Below are 15,346 nucleotides of genomic sequence, written 5' to 3' on the forward strand. Positions count from 1 at the left end.
TTTTATATAAGGTATATTTTAAATGAAACTCCCTAATTAATCAGTAAATCATGTGATACCTAATACAATTATAATCCTTTAATATAATAATAGAAGAAAATCAAAGAATGCCATGGCAACGGCCTGTCAAAATAAACGCTCATCGGACGTTCGCCATGGCGGCCATCTTTGTTTTCATAATGCGAAGATGGGTTTAAGTTTTTGTAATAAATAATCATAAAATAAACATGAATGTCTATAGAAAGGTTATCATGGTATTCCCAAAGCTATAGACCCTCGAGCTTGACATAAACAATATTGTTGTCTCTCTTTTTGGGTCCAAAAAAAGTCCTGAAAGCATAACATTATTTCCCGCGTAATGTTATTGACAGTTGCGTCGCCATGGCGATTGCGATATAAATCACACGAATATTCAAATCCAAAATCGCGCTGTTTTATTAACATTTCTTCACCATTTTGTTTTTAATTAATTAATTAATCTGATGTCAATATCCTTTGGGATGACACAAATTAAACCATATCTCGATTACCAAATAAACTTAAAAAAGAAGTAATGAAAAAAAAAATTCCCCACTCGACAACATCATAACTTTTATCACCCGATTTTATTATTATGATGACAAGAAACTATACAGATTTCCTATTTTGTATGTAAACAAAAGCGAAGCGGCGGATCCCCTTTTATTTCCCTACCGACCGACTGTATAGTAAGGCAAATTATCATCGCGGAACCGTGACGATGCCACCTGGCGCGCCATCATTTAATGGAAAATGAATTACAAATTATAGGAAAACAAGAGGCAGCTACTTGTTAAATGTGAACTGATCAAATAAAAGCGGTGTCGGCTGTTATTATTATTCAGTCCCTTTTGCGGGACCATTTTTTGATTTTCGATAATTATTTGTCACCCTATATTATGCTGGCAAACGCAATTTGTTATTTACGGAAATTTAACTCTTGCAAGGGGGCATTCATTTATGTAATTGGAAACACTAGATATGTTGGCAACGTCGCATTATGTATCTGTCAAAAGTTAGGACTAGGGTCGATGAAAGCGACTTTCATGACGCCATCTCTATGTCAAACTATTTACCAGTAGGCACACTACAGTTTCCTGTAAAATGTCACCGACATAACCTAAAAATTGTTGTCAAAACTACGTTATACTGTTTATACAAACATCAATTTATTTAAATTTTAAACACATCTTCCAGGCGAATATTATGGAGTTTGACTATAACGACAAACTGTCCTTCCTAGCGGAATGGTACGACTACGATTCCTCCTATAAGAAACGGTTCGTGCTGAATTTCCACCCGAGCGATAACACTTTGGAATTATACGACCGGGATCTGAATAGGACTTACTTGAAACGTACGAAAATGGACAATTTGGAACTTAAGGACGTGTTTGTTGGTAAGGGATCATCATTTAAAGTAACCCCAATGTACCAGGAACATTCTTTTAACGTACTCGTTTGTTTAAATAATGGAAATCAACTGAAACTCCTAGAAAGAATTAAAAATTAATTAATTTCTTACAGGCAATTCTAAAAACAGTTAATTAATTATTCCCAGGCATTTCAGGTAAGTTTTAATTTCTTCCACTAATTAAAAAGTAGAAATGGACTTAAATTCCTGGAAGAAAACAAAAATTAATTAATTACTTCCATGAGGTTGTCAGAAAATTAATTAATTACATACTTCCAAGTGCTTGAGATAAGTGTTTATATATTGCAAGGAAAACACAGTGATGAACTCAAATGCCTGGAATAAAAGAAAAACCAATTAATTTAGTGCAGGTAGTTGAGGTATATTTTAATTTATACCACTAGTTAAAAAATAGCAATGGACCTAAATTCCTGGAAGAAAACAAAAATTAATTAATTACTTCCAAGTGCTTGAGGTTTTTCTGTATGCCAAGCATCAAAACACAGAAATGAACTCAAAAGCCTAGAAAAGAAGAAATATTAATTGATTTAGTCCAGGTAGTTGAGGTTAATTCAATTTTTTTCCAACCGATCATATGATAAAAATTAACTCAACTGCCTGGAAGAACACAAAAATTAATTAATTACTTTTAGGAAATTTTCCGAGGAATTTAAGGTAAATATTAGTTTTTTCCATTAATCAAAAAATAGAAATGGACCCAAATTCCTGGAATGTAGTATTAAATTTTAAAATTTGAATTTCGCGCCTCTAGCTGTAAGGTCATATTATGCGTTGACAGTTATTACTTGTAATTGACAAGATGAGATCACAAAGCAACTATTAATAGAGAGGTTTCCTAAATGTTAAGCTCGGAAAAATGTTTAGCGCGCCGCTAGTGGTTGGGCGGGTAACTAAAACATTCGGCGGGAAATTTGAATTGGTCATTTGCTTACCTTTTAGCTATGGTCACGTTTTTAAATTAACCGATTTATTTTTATTGATGTGTCTCTTGACATAAACAAAGAATTTAATGGCGAGTCGTCGTTTTAATTTATGTATACGAAATTATGGATTTATAAGTTATGAGTTATAATTTGTGTATTTGTTTAACCGAATAATAAGGCCATCCTACAGGCAGAAAACAAAAATTAATTAATTACTTCCAAGTGCTTGAGATAAGTGTTTATATATTCCAAGTAAAACACAGAAATGAACTCAAATGCCTGGAATAAAGGAAAATTAATTAATTTAGTCCAAGTAGTTAAGGCATTAAGTTTGAATTTTCTCCACAAATTAAAAAATATAAATAGACCCGAATTCCTGGAAGAAAACAATAATTAATTTCTTTCAGGCAATCTTAAACAAAATTAATTAATTATTGCCAGGCATTTCACATAAGTTTCTAATTTTTTCCACTAATTAAAAAGTAGAAAAGGACTGAAATTCCTGAAAGAAAACAAAAATTAATTAATTACATACTTCCAAAAGCTTGAAACCGGTTTTTCTATATACCAAGCATCAAAACACAGAAATAAACTCAAATGCCTGGAAAAGAAGAAATATTAGTTAATTTAGTCCAGGTAGTTGAGGTTAATTCAATTTTTTTCTAACCGATCAAATGATAAAAATTAACTCAACTGCCTGAAAGAAGACAAAAATTAATTAATTACTTTTAGGAATTTTTCTGAGGAATTGAAGGTAAATATTAGTTTTTTCCATTAATCAAAAAGCAGAAATGGACCCAAATTCCTGGAATGTAGTTTTAAATTTTAAAATTTGAATTTCGCGCCTCCAGCTATAGGTGTTAGGTTGGCATGAGTGATGTGAATTGACAAGATGAGGTCACAAAGCAACTATTAATAGAGAGGTTTCCTAAATGTTAAGCTTGGAAAAATATTTAGCGCGCCGCTAGTGGTTGGGCCGGTAACTAAAACAATCGGCGGGAAATTTAAATTGGTCATTTGCTTGCGTTTTGAGCTATGGTCACGTTTTTAGACTAACCGATTTATTTTTATTGATGTGTCTGTGTTGACATAAACAAGGAGTTTTATGGCGAGACTTAGTAATTTATGTAAACGAAATTATGGATTTATAAGTTATGAGTAATAATTGTTTAACTGAATAAAAAGGTTATTCTACAGGAAGAAAACAAAAATTAATGAATTACTTCCATGAAGTTCTCAAAAAATTTGTGTGTTTGAGATAAGTGTTTATATAATATGTGAAGCATCAAATACCTGGAAAGAAGCAAAATTAATTAATTTAGTCTAGGTAGTTAAAGTACCTAACTAAGTTTTAATGTTTTCAACCAATCAAATAATCGAAATGAACCCAAATTCCTGGAAGAAAACAAAAATTCATTAATTACTTTCAAGCACTTGAGATAAGTGTTTACATGTTTTAGGCATGAAATGAAATCAAAATTAATGAATTTAGTCCAGGTAGTTGAGGTTAGTACAAATTTTTTCATTTAATCAAATAATAGGTATGGACTCAAATGCCTGGAAAAAAAACAGAAATTAACCAAATTCTTCCAGGCAGTTATAAAAAAATTGATTAATTTTTTCCCAGGAATTTGCGATAAATTTGGATTTTTTGTCCTAATTAAGTAATAGAAATAGATCCAAATTCTTTAAAGAAAACAAAAATTAATTATTACCATGAAATTCTGAAAAAAATAATTAATTATTTTTAAGTCCTTGAGGTAAGTGTTTACATTTTTCAGGCATTAAAACACACATAAATGAACTCCAAACCAAAATTAATTAATTTACATTATAATTGTTGATGTACATTATAATTTTTTCCATTAATTAAAAAATAGCAGTAGACCCAAATTCCTGGGAGAAAACAAAAATTAATTAATTACTTCCAAGTGGCTGAGATAAGTGTTTATATATTGCAAGGAAAACACAACAATGAACTCAAATGCCTGGAATAAAAGAAAAACCAATTAATTTAGTGCAAGTAGTTAAGGTACATTTTAATTTATACCACTAATTAAAAAATAGCAATGGACCTACATTCCTGGAAGACAACAAAAATTAATTAATTACTTCCAAGTGCTTGAAACCGGTTTTTCTATATACCAAGCATCAAAACACAGAAATAAACTCAAATGCCTGGAAAAGAAGAAATATTAGTTAATTTAGTCCAGGTAGTTGAGGTTAATTCAATTTTTTTCCAACCAATTAAATGATAAAAATTAACTCACATAAGAACACAAAAATTAATTAATTACTTTTAGGAATTTTTCCGAGGAATTTAAGGTAAATATTAGTTTTTTCCATTAATCAAAAAATAGAAATGGACTCAAAATTCCTGGAATGTAGTATTAAATTTTAAAATTTGAATTTCGCGGCTCTAGCTATAAGGTGTTAGGTTGGCATGATTGATGTGAATTGACAAGATGAGATCACAAAGCAACTACTAATAGAGAGGTTTCCTAAATGTTAAGCTCGGAAAAATGTTTAGCGCGCCGCTAGTGGTTGGGCGGGTAACTAAAACATTCGGCGGGAAATTTGAATTGGTCATTTGCTTGCGTTTTAGCTATGGTCACGTTTTTAAACTAACCGATTTTTTTTTATTGATGTGTCAAGTGCTTGAGATAAGTGTTTATATATTCCAAGTAAAACAGAAATGAACTCAAATGCCTGGAATAAAGGAAAATTAATTAATTTAGTCCAAGCAGTTAAGGCATTAAGTTTGAATTTTCTCCACAAATTAAAAAATATAAATAGACCCGAATTCCTGGAAGAAAACAATAATTAATTTCTTTCAGGCAATCCTAAACAAAATTAATTAATTATTCCCAGTTTTAATTTTTTCCACAAATTACATTAATTAATTACTTCCATGACACTCTGAAAAAATTAGTTAATTACATATTTCCAAGTTCTTGCAATAAGTGTTTACATTTTCCAGCCATCAAACCACATTAAATGAACACAAATTTAATTAATTTTTCAAAATATTTAAATATTATATTTCAAAATTAATTAATTTTTCCATTAATTTTGAAATAATTTATTAATTACTAAGATAACTGTTTACATGTTCCAGGCATTAAAACACAGAAATGAAGTCAAATGCCTGGAAGACAGGAAAATTAAATAATTTCTTCTAGGCAGTTCTAAAAAAAATAATTAATTATTCCCAGAAATTAAAAAATAGAAATGGACGCAAATTCCTGGAAGAAAATAAAAATTAATTAATTACTTCCATGAAGTTCTGAAAACATTAATTAATTACTTTCAAGTACATGTGCCAGGCATCAAAGCATATTAAATGAACTGAAATGCCTGAAAGAAACCAAAATTAATTAATGTCGTTTAGGTAGTTACGGTTAGTTCAAATTTTTTCAACCTGAAACTTAAATACAATAAAAAAACTAAAATGACTAAAAAAAAAAATGAACTAATTTACTCTAGATAGTGGAGGTAATAAGTTTTAATTTTTTCAATCAATTAAATAATGGAAATGGACACAAATTCCTGGAAGAAATGAATAATTAATTATTCCCAAACATTTGAGGTTAGTTTGTATATATTCAACCAACCTAGAATAGCTATAGCTATTTGTCAATGCTGTCAAATTTGTGACAGTTATGACAAGTGACGTTAAATAATTGTAAAAACACTGTGGCGCCAAATTTGATTTTACCTGAATATGCGCTTTTGTTACAGTATTAATAGACCCATTGTAACTTTCAGTATTTCTCTCTAGGTAACACGTTACGTATCTACGGACGTCAAGTAAGAATAACGGACTACGCAGACTGTAGAACCGAAAACATAATCGGGCATACCAAGCAGCACACCTTCGCCCTAATTAAGCCCGAACTGTTGCCCAAACTGGGAGAAGTCATCACGGAGATCCAGCGGAGAGGATTCCAGATATGCAACATGAAAATGGCGAATTTGACCAGAAAAGAAGTAACTTTTCATGTTAGTTTATTCTATTAAGTCCCTCTAATCCCCCTTGCAGGTGTTGGACCTATTTGAACCGTACAAAGGAGACAGTTTCCTACCGTTTATCCTTGAGCACCTCATCTCGGGATCGGTGGTAGCGGTAGAACTAGTGGGAGATAACGCGGTAGCACGTTGGCTGGAAGTCCTTGGACCGGATGATCCCCTGGAAGCCCGAAAGGACGCTCCGAACTCCCTTAGGGCGATTTACGGGAGCGACAGTAGGGTCATGAACGGATTCCATGCTTCCCGTGACGTCACGAGCGCTATTAGGGAAGCGGAATTCTTCTTTCCCAAGGATAAAACGAAAAAAGTGCCGGAAACGAGTGTTTTATTGAAAAACACCACTTGTGCGGTGGTGAAACCGCATGCGATCCTAGAAGGGAAACTCGGCCATATAATTTCCGCGATTAACGACTCCCATTATCGCATTAACGCTTTGCAAATGTTTTATTTGAGTAACGCGAACGCCGATGAGTTCTTGGAGGTTTACAAGGGGATCGTGGAGGATTACCACGCGTTGCTGCAGAGTTTCGTGGACGGGCCTTGTGTGACGTTGGAAATCGCCGGAAAAAATAAGGAAATGGACGTGCACGGGGAGTTCAGGATGTTTTGCGGTCCCGCCGATTCCGATATTGCCAGACAAATTAGACCGGCGACGTTAAGGGCACGGTTCGGGTGCGATAAGTATAAAAATGCCGTCCATTGCACGGATTTGCCCGAGGATACTGTGCTGGAACTGGAGTATTTTTTTAAAATATTGAAAGATTAGGTTAGGCAGTTTAGGGTTCTTTTTTTATTTGATGTGATAATAAATTATTTTGTGTAGTGCCACTGCGGCTGTCTTTTCTTTAATTTCCAATTCAGTTCCAACTCGATACGTAGAAAAAGTCAAACGAGTGAAGAAAATCTGAGACAGTTCACGTTGAAAATCTTGAAAAATAAATTCGACCCCATCAAGTCAGTTAGGCGTATCTCAAAATACTTAGTTCTGAGGAAAGTGAGTTTTAAAAAAATAAGTTTTAAAACTGTGGTAAAAATTCAAGATGCGTGTTAATATTTTATACTTCCTATATAAAGTAGAATATGTGCTTACAGAATTTTTATGATTAGTTATAAACCTTTAAACCTTATAAGGGTGAAATCATCCCTTAAAAGAGTGTGAAAATGTGCTAAAATTTTGTGTCTTAATGAAAATACATACGTAGGCCCTATAAAAAATAGTATGTAGTTATTTCATTTAGTATAAGCATGCCAACTCGAACTATTGTTAATTTATTTATCAGAAAATCTTTACAAACATTTCATAATAATTACAAGTAAAGTAAACAAGAATTAAAAGAAATAATCAAAAAACAATAAAAGGAGGATATAAAACAAAACTAAACCTAAGTACAGTCTACAATATTCACTATAAAATAGAAGTGCGTTTGAAGTGACTGCCTATCATTTCTCTGGATATATATATAAGAACTTTTCAAAACTCTGATAATAGCAAGAACACAGGCATTTTGAGTTATTAATCGCGTTAATTTCATTTGCCAAAGAGGTGTTTATATATAAAATAATCGCCTTTATTCCTAAGGTCCGCCTACGAGAGGATGAATAACCCCTAAAATTAATAAATTAAAGTATTAGATTTACTATAAAAAAAAAGTAAAGTTTTACTATAAAATTAAAGTATTAGATTTACTATATAACATATTATTATCCTTAATTGCAGCCTTAAACCTTCCAACTGATTGAATTCTTTTTATGTGTTCTGGTAGGGAGTTAAATAGTTATATACATGCTTAATATGAAGGTTTTTCTGTTACTTAGTGAAAGTTTATGAAGTGGATACTTACAGTTTAATGCTCAACAATTATGCTCAGTTTTTAATTGAAAAAGATGTTTTTTTTAAAAAATATATATAAGTCATATACGGTTATAATACCCAAATCTCTAAAGAGTGACCCACAATAACTTCTTTTTTTTTATACAGGGTGTCCCGTAATTAATTGGACATAGATTAATGTAGGATACCTGACAAAAAAGCGTTTGAGCTCAATATCGCTTAGCAAAATGTTGTTGGTTTTCGTTCTACAGGGTGTTAAAACTAATTTTTTACCAAACATTTATTGAAATATTTTGGAATCCACTGGACAGATTAACCTAAAATTTGGCGGACTCTTATTGCTTGGGAATATGAGGAACACGAATATGATATCTATTTTGCCATTGCCACTAGATAGCGCCACATACAACAACATTGAGTGATTAAAAAGGTCATAACTTTTTTGACCTCCCTGTACGTACATTTGCGAGTGAAAATAATAAAACAGCATTTAATTCTAGTCCAAAAAAGGTATACTTCTTTGATCTCCAAAAAGTAGACCGTTTCCGAAATAAACGCATTTTTTTATTAGGTTGCGTATGAACACTTAATCTAAAATTTAATTAACAACGATAAAATTAGAAAAGGCTGTTGATTATAATAATTGTTCAAAATGTTCACCATCCACTAGGATACATTGTCTAATTCTTTTATTATATTTAATATATCATTTTCAAGAGTAAAAAGTCCTATTTCTTACAATTATTCCATCAACCATACTAACTTAAAGGTTACCGATGAAATGAAGGATCTTGGTGTTTTGGTAAATTTTGATTTTTTCTCCTAATTAAGTAATAGAAATGAATCGAAATTCTTTGAAGAAAACAAAAATTAATTAATTACTACCATGAAATTCTGAAAAAAATAATTAATTACTTTTAAGTCCTTGAGGTAAGTGTTACATTTTTCAGGCATTAAAACACACATAAATGAACTCCAAACCAAAATTAATTATATTTTAAATTTAATTATAATTTACATTATAATTGTTGATGTACATTAAAATTTTTTCCATTAATTAAAAAATAGCAGTAGGCCCAAATTCCTGGGAGAAAACAAAAATTAATTAATTACTTCCAAGTGGTTGAAATAAGTGTTTATATATTCCAAGAATCAAAACACAGAAATGAACTGAAAAGCATAGAAGAGAAGTAAAATTAATTAATTTTGTCCAGGTAGTTGAGGTATTAAACTTTAGTATTTCAGCCAATAAAATAATAGAAATGGACTGAAATTCCTGGAAAAAAACAAAAAATTAATATTTTCTTCCGTAAAAAAAAAAACGTCGTGTTACATTAAATAAATGAGACAATGCAAGTTCGACAAGATGTTTTCACTGTACCATTGTCTACCACCTTCAAACTGCGGCTGTCTTTTCTTTTATTCCAAATACACTCGGTATATAAAAATAGTCTCGATACGGAGTGTTTCATTAATATTGCGACAAAAATTTAGGGGGAGTTTCCTTGCTTAAAAATAATAAAAAAAAGTGTCTATAAACCTATGTCCGCCAATGCTTAATTTCTAAGATACAGGTGTTAAATTTTTATTTTTGTTTTTTTCTTAATAATGTTGGTATTTCTGCAGATATTTGAACGAAAATTGGCATCCGAGGGTTTTCTTGATATGTATTTTTTTGATCCGGTGGCGATTATCAACTTATATGTGTATCTGAGACTTGGATTCAGGATGGTGTACGGGATCGGGAACTTTTTGAAAATAACTATTTAGTGTATCTGTCAGGGTTGATTTGAAGGACTTGGAGGTCATACTACCATCTATGGATATTGTGGGTTGCAGGGTGTCTGTAAACAAGACAAGTGTTTATATTTTTGTTATATATATATACCACCAAACTCGCCTTTAGAAAATTACTTGTCTCTCTTTGATTATCTTTCCTCTTTTAGGGCAATTCAGAACCAAAATATTTTGTTGTTGGGGGATTTTAATATGAGCTTTATACAGCATAATGTTTATGATTGTAACACTAAACTTGCTGGCCTAAGGGATTTTATGGCGTTTTTGAATCTCTCTCAATTTAACAATGCCCTCAACTGCAACAATAATTTGCTTGATCTGGTTCTCTCCAACTTCCAGTGTTCTGTGGATAGGGACGACCAACCCCTTGTCACTGAGGATGCATATCACCCTGCTATTAATATCTCGTTGAATCTTGTCAAATTCGAGAGTGTTACAGATTTCCCCTCCAACAATGAAAGAGAAAGAAAGAAAGAAAATGTGCTATATTACGTAAGACAACAAAATCTTGTGTACAAGCATCCTAAAAACTAAAAAATTCCAAATTCACTTTAAATTTCAAATTTCAAACAAACATAACATCTAAAACACTTTACCATAAAATTTACACACATTACCAAAATTAATCATAACAAAACAGATTGAGAAAAAAAAAAGCATCTTTTTGATAAATTTCATTAAAAAATAAGTAAAGCTGTCAATAAAACAGAATTTAGAAGAAGTAAATTAAATTATTTAACAGGAAACAAAACTAAAACACTAAAATGATGTCAGAGCACAGGTTAAAAGGTATCATTAAAAAAATCGTCAAGGCTATAATATGCCCTGGATAATAAAAGTGATTTTAATTCCTTTTTGAATCTCTTAACTTCTAAAATTTGTCTGATACATAGAGGAACATGGTTGTAAATTTTATTGCTAAGGTATATAAGTGAGTTCTTGGTGAGGGAGGATGTAGGGATTGGTAAGGGAAAATCGTTAACCTGGCGAGTCATATGACCAGTGTTAGAGGGAGGTTGAGATGAGAGTCCTAAGTATAATTTTCGGAGGGCTAATTTTCCCTATCTTTACCTGCTTATCTCTGGTGTGGATTGGACTTTTATACACACCCAGTCAGATGCTAATGAGGCAGTTAAAACCTTTTATGATAAAATCCATGAAATTTTTTGTCTAGCTGTTCCTCGTTTTCGACCCTCTAATAGTAAATACTCATATCCTGTGTGGTACACTCATGAAATTAGGAAATTATTAAAATTAAAGTCTAGGCTACATAGGAGATGGCTTCATACACGGTGCTCTGCTGCTTATGAGGATTTTAGAGCTGCTAGGAGGGTAGTAAAAACAGAAATGGATCTTGCTTATCACGAGTATATATCCAGGACTGAGTCCTTAAACGAAACAACCCTCGCATTCCAGGTTCTATGAGCTATAAAGATACCACTGTTGTGGGTCCTAAAAGTATTGTAAATGCTTTTTCTGATTTTTTCAGGAGTGTTTATGTTGACTCCTCTATTGCTCAGCCCAAAGAATCTGATACATATGGTTCAGACAACATTTTGGTCCAATCTTTTGTTGAGGTAGATGTAAGAAAAGCTTTACAGAAGTTAAAAAACAAAAAAACTGCGGGTCCTGACCAAATACCTTCATTTCTTTTGCGTGACTGTGCATCGGCCCTGGCTGTACCACTCTTACAAATCTTCAACTTATCACTCAAGACTCAATACATTTCCGGAAGAGTGGAAAAAGGCTAAAATATGTCCAGTATTTAAGAGTGGCGACCATGGCAGAATAGAGAACTACAGACCGGTGTCAATTCTCCCTAATTTTTCGAAGGCCTTTGAGATATGTGTGCACGATAAATTGTCTCCTTAAATTAAGCACATAATTACAGAAAAGCAGCATGGTTTCTTTCAGAACAGATCTACTGTCACTAATATGGCTTGTTTCTTAGAAACAGCATATCTAGCTATAAATCAGAAAAGCCAGCTGGATGTGCTGTACACAGACTTCTCGAAGGCTTTTGATCGGCTGGATCACGGTTTGCTGGCTTCGGCTGGATTTCATCCTTGTCTGGTGGTTCTTCATCTCATATCTGACTGGCAGGCTTCAGTATGTTGAATTTAATGGTTTTGAATCTGAGTATTACGTGGCTTCGAGTGGTGCGCCCCAAGGCAGTAACCTCGCCCCAATGCTGTTCGATCTATTTATTAATGATTTAGTTGATTGTATGGAGAGTTTCTGTCTTTTATTCGCTGATGATCTGAAGTTGTTTCGTATCATTCCTACTATGGAGGACTGGCTGAAGCTGCAAGAGGACATGAATAGGGTCTTTGAATGGTCTGAAAGTAATAAGCTACCCAACTAAACTGTGACAAATGTAAAAAAATGACAATTTCCATTCTTCATGAAGAGATTTTATACCCATATACATTGAGTGGTTCTCAGTTGCTAGACTGTTCTTCAGTGAAGGATTTGGGCATTGTAGTACCTTCAACCAGCATGTAGCACAGGTCACTGGTTCAGCCTTAAAATCCCCCGGGTTTATAGTAAGGTCCACTTCTCAATTTAAGAATATATCCAGCTTGACTGTATTGTACAATTCATTAGTAAAGTCTAAATTAATGTATGGCTCTATGTTGTGGTTCCCCATCTATGATGTTCATGTTAACAGACTGGAGTATGTACAGCGCAGATTCTTAAAGTTACTTTCTGTTAAGTTGGATGGAGTATATCCAGTAAGAGGTGTGGAGCAGGAGTACCTGCTGAATAGATTCAACTATTTGTCACTAAAGCGAAGTACTATTCTCTCTAGTCAGATATTTTTATATAAACTTTGCAATAATAAAATTGATTGTTCTGAGCTCTTAGAGAGGCTACCTCTATTTGTTCTCTCTCTTAACTTAACAAATCGGTCCAGCAAAGCTCCACTGTGCCGTGCTTGTACATGGTATAATCAGATGAATTCTATAGATGTCGACATCTTTAGCAGCACTGAATATGTTTTTAAAAAAAGGATGTGTTCCTCTCTTAATTTGAATGATACCTGATTATTTTTCTGTGATTGTTATCACTTGGTTAGTGTGTCTTATATTCTTACAATTATGCTATTGTTTTAAATTTTGTTATCACTCTATATTAGATCTTATATTATTTTTTTTGTACTACTTATTTAAGGTGCTTATAACTTGTACTGTTTTAATTTTAATTATTTCGATTGTCTTGTAATTGGGAATTTTCCTGTTGGACAATAAACTATTTGAATTTGAATATGGTAATTTTTCTGGAAATATTCCATATCTACAAGAGGTGCTAATGACGTACCATAGGAAATTAATGATTTCAGGAGTTCCTTGTAGGGATTTCAATAATGAATATTAAATTTTTACCTTAATAATACATTATCAAAGGCCAATGTTTTTCATTTCAGATTAGCTAGGGATCAAGAAGTTAAAGATGCTCTTTTTCAAATTAAATCAAAAGCCATTGGAGATGATGATATTGGTATTGATATGTTGCTACTTTGCTGTCCTATAATTCTCCCTGTAATAACACATTTAGTAAACTATAGTATAGAAAAATCATCTTTTCCTGATAAATGGAAATGCTCTTTGGTAACACCTCTTCCTAAAGTAAATAATCCTGTAGAATTGAAGGACTTATGCCCGGTTAGTATACTTCCTACTCTTTCTAAGGTGTTAGAAAGAATTCTTAATATCCAGATAAGGGAATATGTACAAAAATATAATTTACTACCAGACGTACAGTTTGGATTTCGACCAGGATACAGTTGCTCGACGGCGCTTTTGAAGGTCACAGATGATATTATTCAAGCTATCGAAAATGACGAACTAACTGTCTTTATTCTTCTAGACTATTCAAAAGCGTTTGACAGGATAAATCACACTCTTCTTTTGGCAATTTTAAAATATCTGGGTTTTAATATACATTCATGCACCTTAATTGCTAGTTATTTACAAGGTAGAAGTCAAAGGGTAAAATTGAATGGTAAATTGTCCAATGGAAAACAGCTTTTGTTTGGTGTTCCACAGGGATCCATTTTGGGACCTCTTCTGTTTACATTGTATACTTCACAGATGACCAAATACATTAGATTTGCACTTCTTCATTTTTACGCAGATGATACACAAATGTATAAATCCTGTAAGTTACACCAATTGCTACAAACCATAAATCAATTAAATGAAGATTTAAGTACGCTTCTTTCAATTTCACAGAAACATTGTTTAGAGCTCAATCCTTCTAAATCTCAAGTCTTACTTTTTGGTAGAAACAGGGCACAAAATTCACAATTACCTAATATTAAATTAACGTTAAATGACGAAAGTCTTATTGTCACCGATTTTGCTAAGAATTTGGGCCTAATTTTAGATAGCAGTTTAAGGTTCACTCAACACATTAATATGTGTATAAAGAAAACCTTTATCAATTTAAAACTTATATTTAAGCAAAGACACTTATTAACAACTTCAATGAAAAGGATGCTCTGTGACTCTTTAGTGCTTTCCCAATTTAATTTGATGCAGATGTAGTATATGGACCATGTTTGCTAGAAAGAGATAAATACCGTATCCAACTAATACAGAATCATTGCGTAAGGTTAATTGGGGGTCTGCGGGGCAGGGAACAGGGAGTATCGCCTAAATTAAGAGAGTTGAACTGGCTTAGAATGGATGAGAGGCGTATTTATCACTCAATAGTTTTAGTTTATAAAATAATAGCAAGGAAATGTCCAGAATATTTATACAAAAAAATTAAGTTTCGCACTGAAATACATAACTAAGATCTTCGCGACAAAGGCTCTATAACCATACCACGTCTATCTTTGAGAGATCTTTTATTTATAATATAGCGAAGCTTTACAACAGGATTCCAAATAATTTGAAACATTTGCCGGAAGTGTCTTTTAAAAGAAAAATTAGGTCTTACATTAAATATTTGATGTAGTATATTATGATGTTTTATAGTGGCTAATCTGATTGCAATAATGTTTAGGGTGTAGTACTTATTGATATGAAATACTAAACTCACGAATTTACATATAATTTGATTTTTTTTATATAAATTATAGTACCTATGTAAATTGTTATGTAGTTAGTTTTAGCTTAAGGTATAGGGTTCAGTAGAGTAGCTATAAGCTAGACTGCGCCGTAATAGACCTTAGCAATAAGTTTATATCTTTGTATTATATGGGAAAATAAAAGTCATTATTATTATTATTATTATTGTTATTAATGTGGTTCTAGTGAAGAGGTTTTGCAGATAATTCTTAATGAGGTTAAAAAAAAACAACACA

At 32.3% G+C, this 15,346-nt stretch overlaps 1 protein-coding gene across 1 annotated transcript; it reads left to right on the forward strand.

The window, feature by feature from the left end:
• The first annotated feature begins 1,142 nt into the window (after positions 1-1,142).
• LOC126736258 (nucleoside diphosphate kinase 7) lies at positions 1,143-7,232 on the forward strand. Its single transcript, XM_050440528.1, has 3 exons — positions 1,143-1,417; positions 6,157-6,365; positions 6,418-7,232. Exons 1-3 carry the CDS (start codon positions 1,225-1,227, stop codon positions 7,168-7,170), a joined length of 1,155 nt encoding a protein of 384 aa, XP_050296485.1. The 5' UTR covers positions 1,143-1,224; the 3' UTR covers positions 7,171-7,232.
• The last annotated feature ends 8,114 nt before the right edge of the window (positions 7,233-15,346 follow it).

Source organism: Anthonomus grandis, chromosome 5 (assembly GCF_022605725.1).
Source record: "Anthonomus grandis grandis chromosome 5, icAntGran1.3, whole genome shotgun sequence".
Taxonomy (NCBI): Eukaryota; Metazoa; Arthropoda; class Insecta; order Coleoptera; family Curculionidae; genus Anthonomus; species Anthonomus grandis.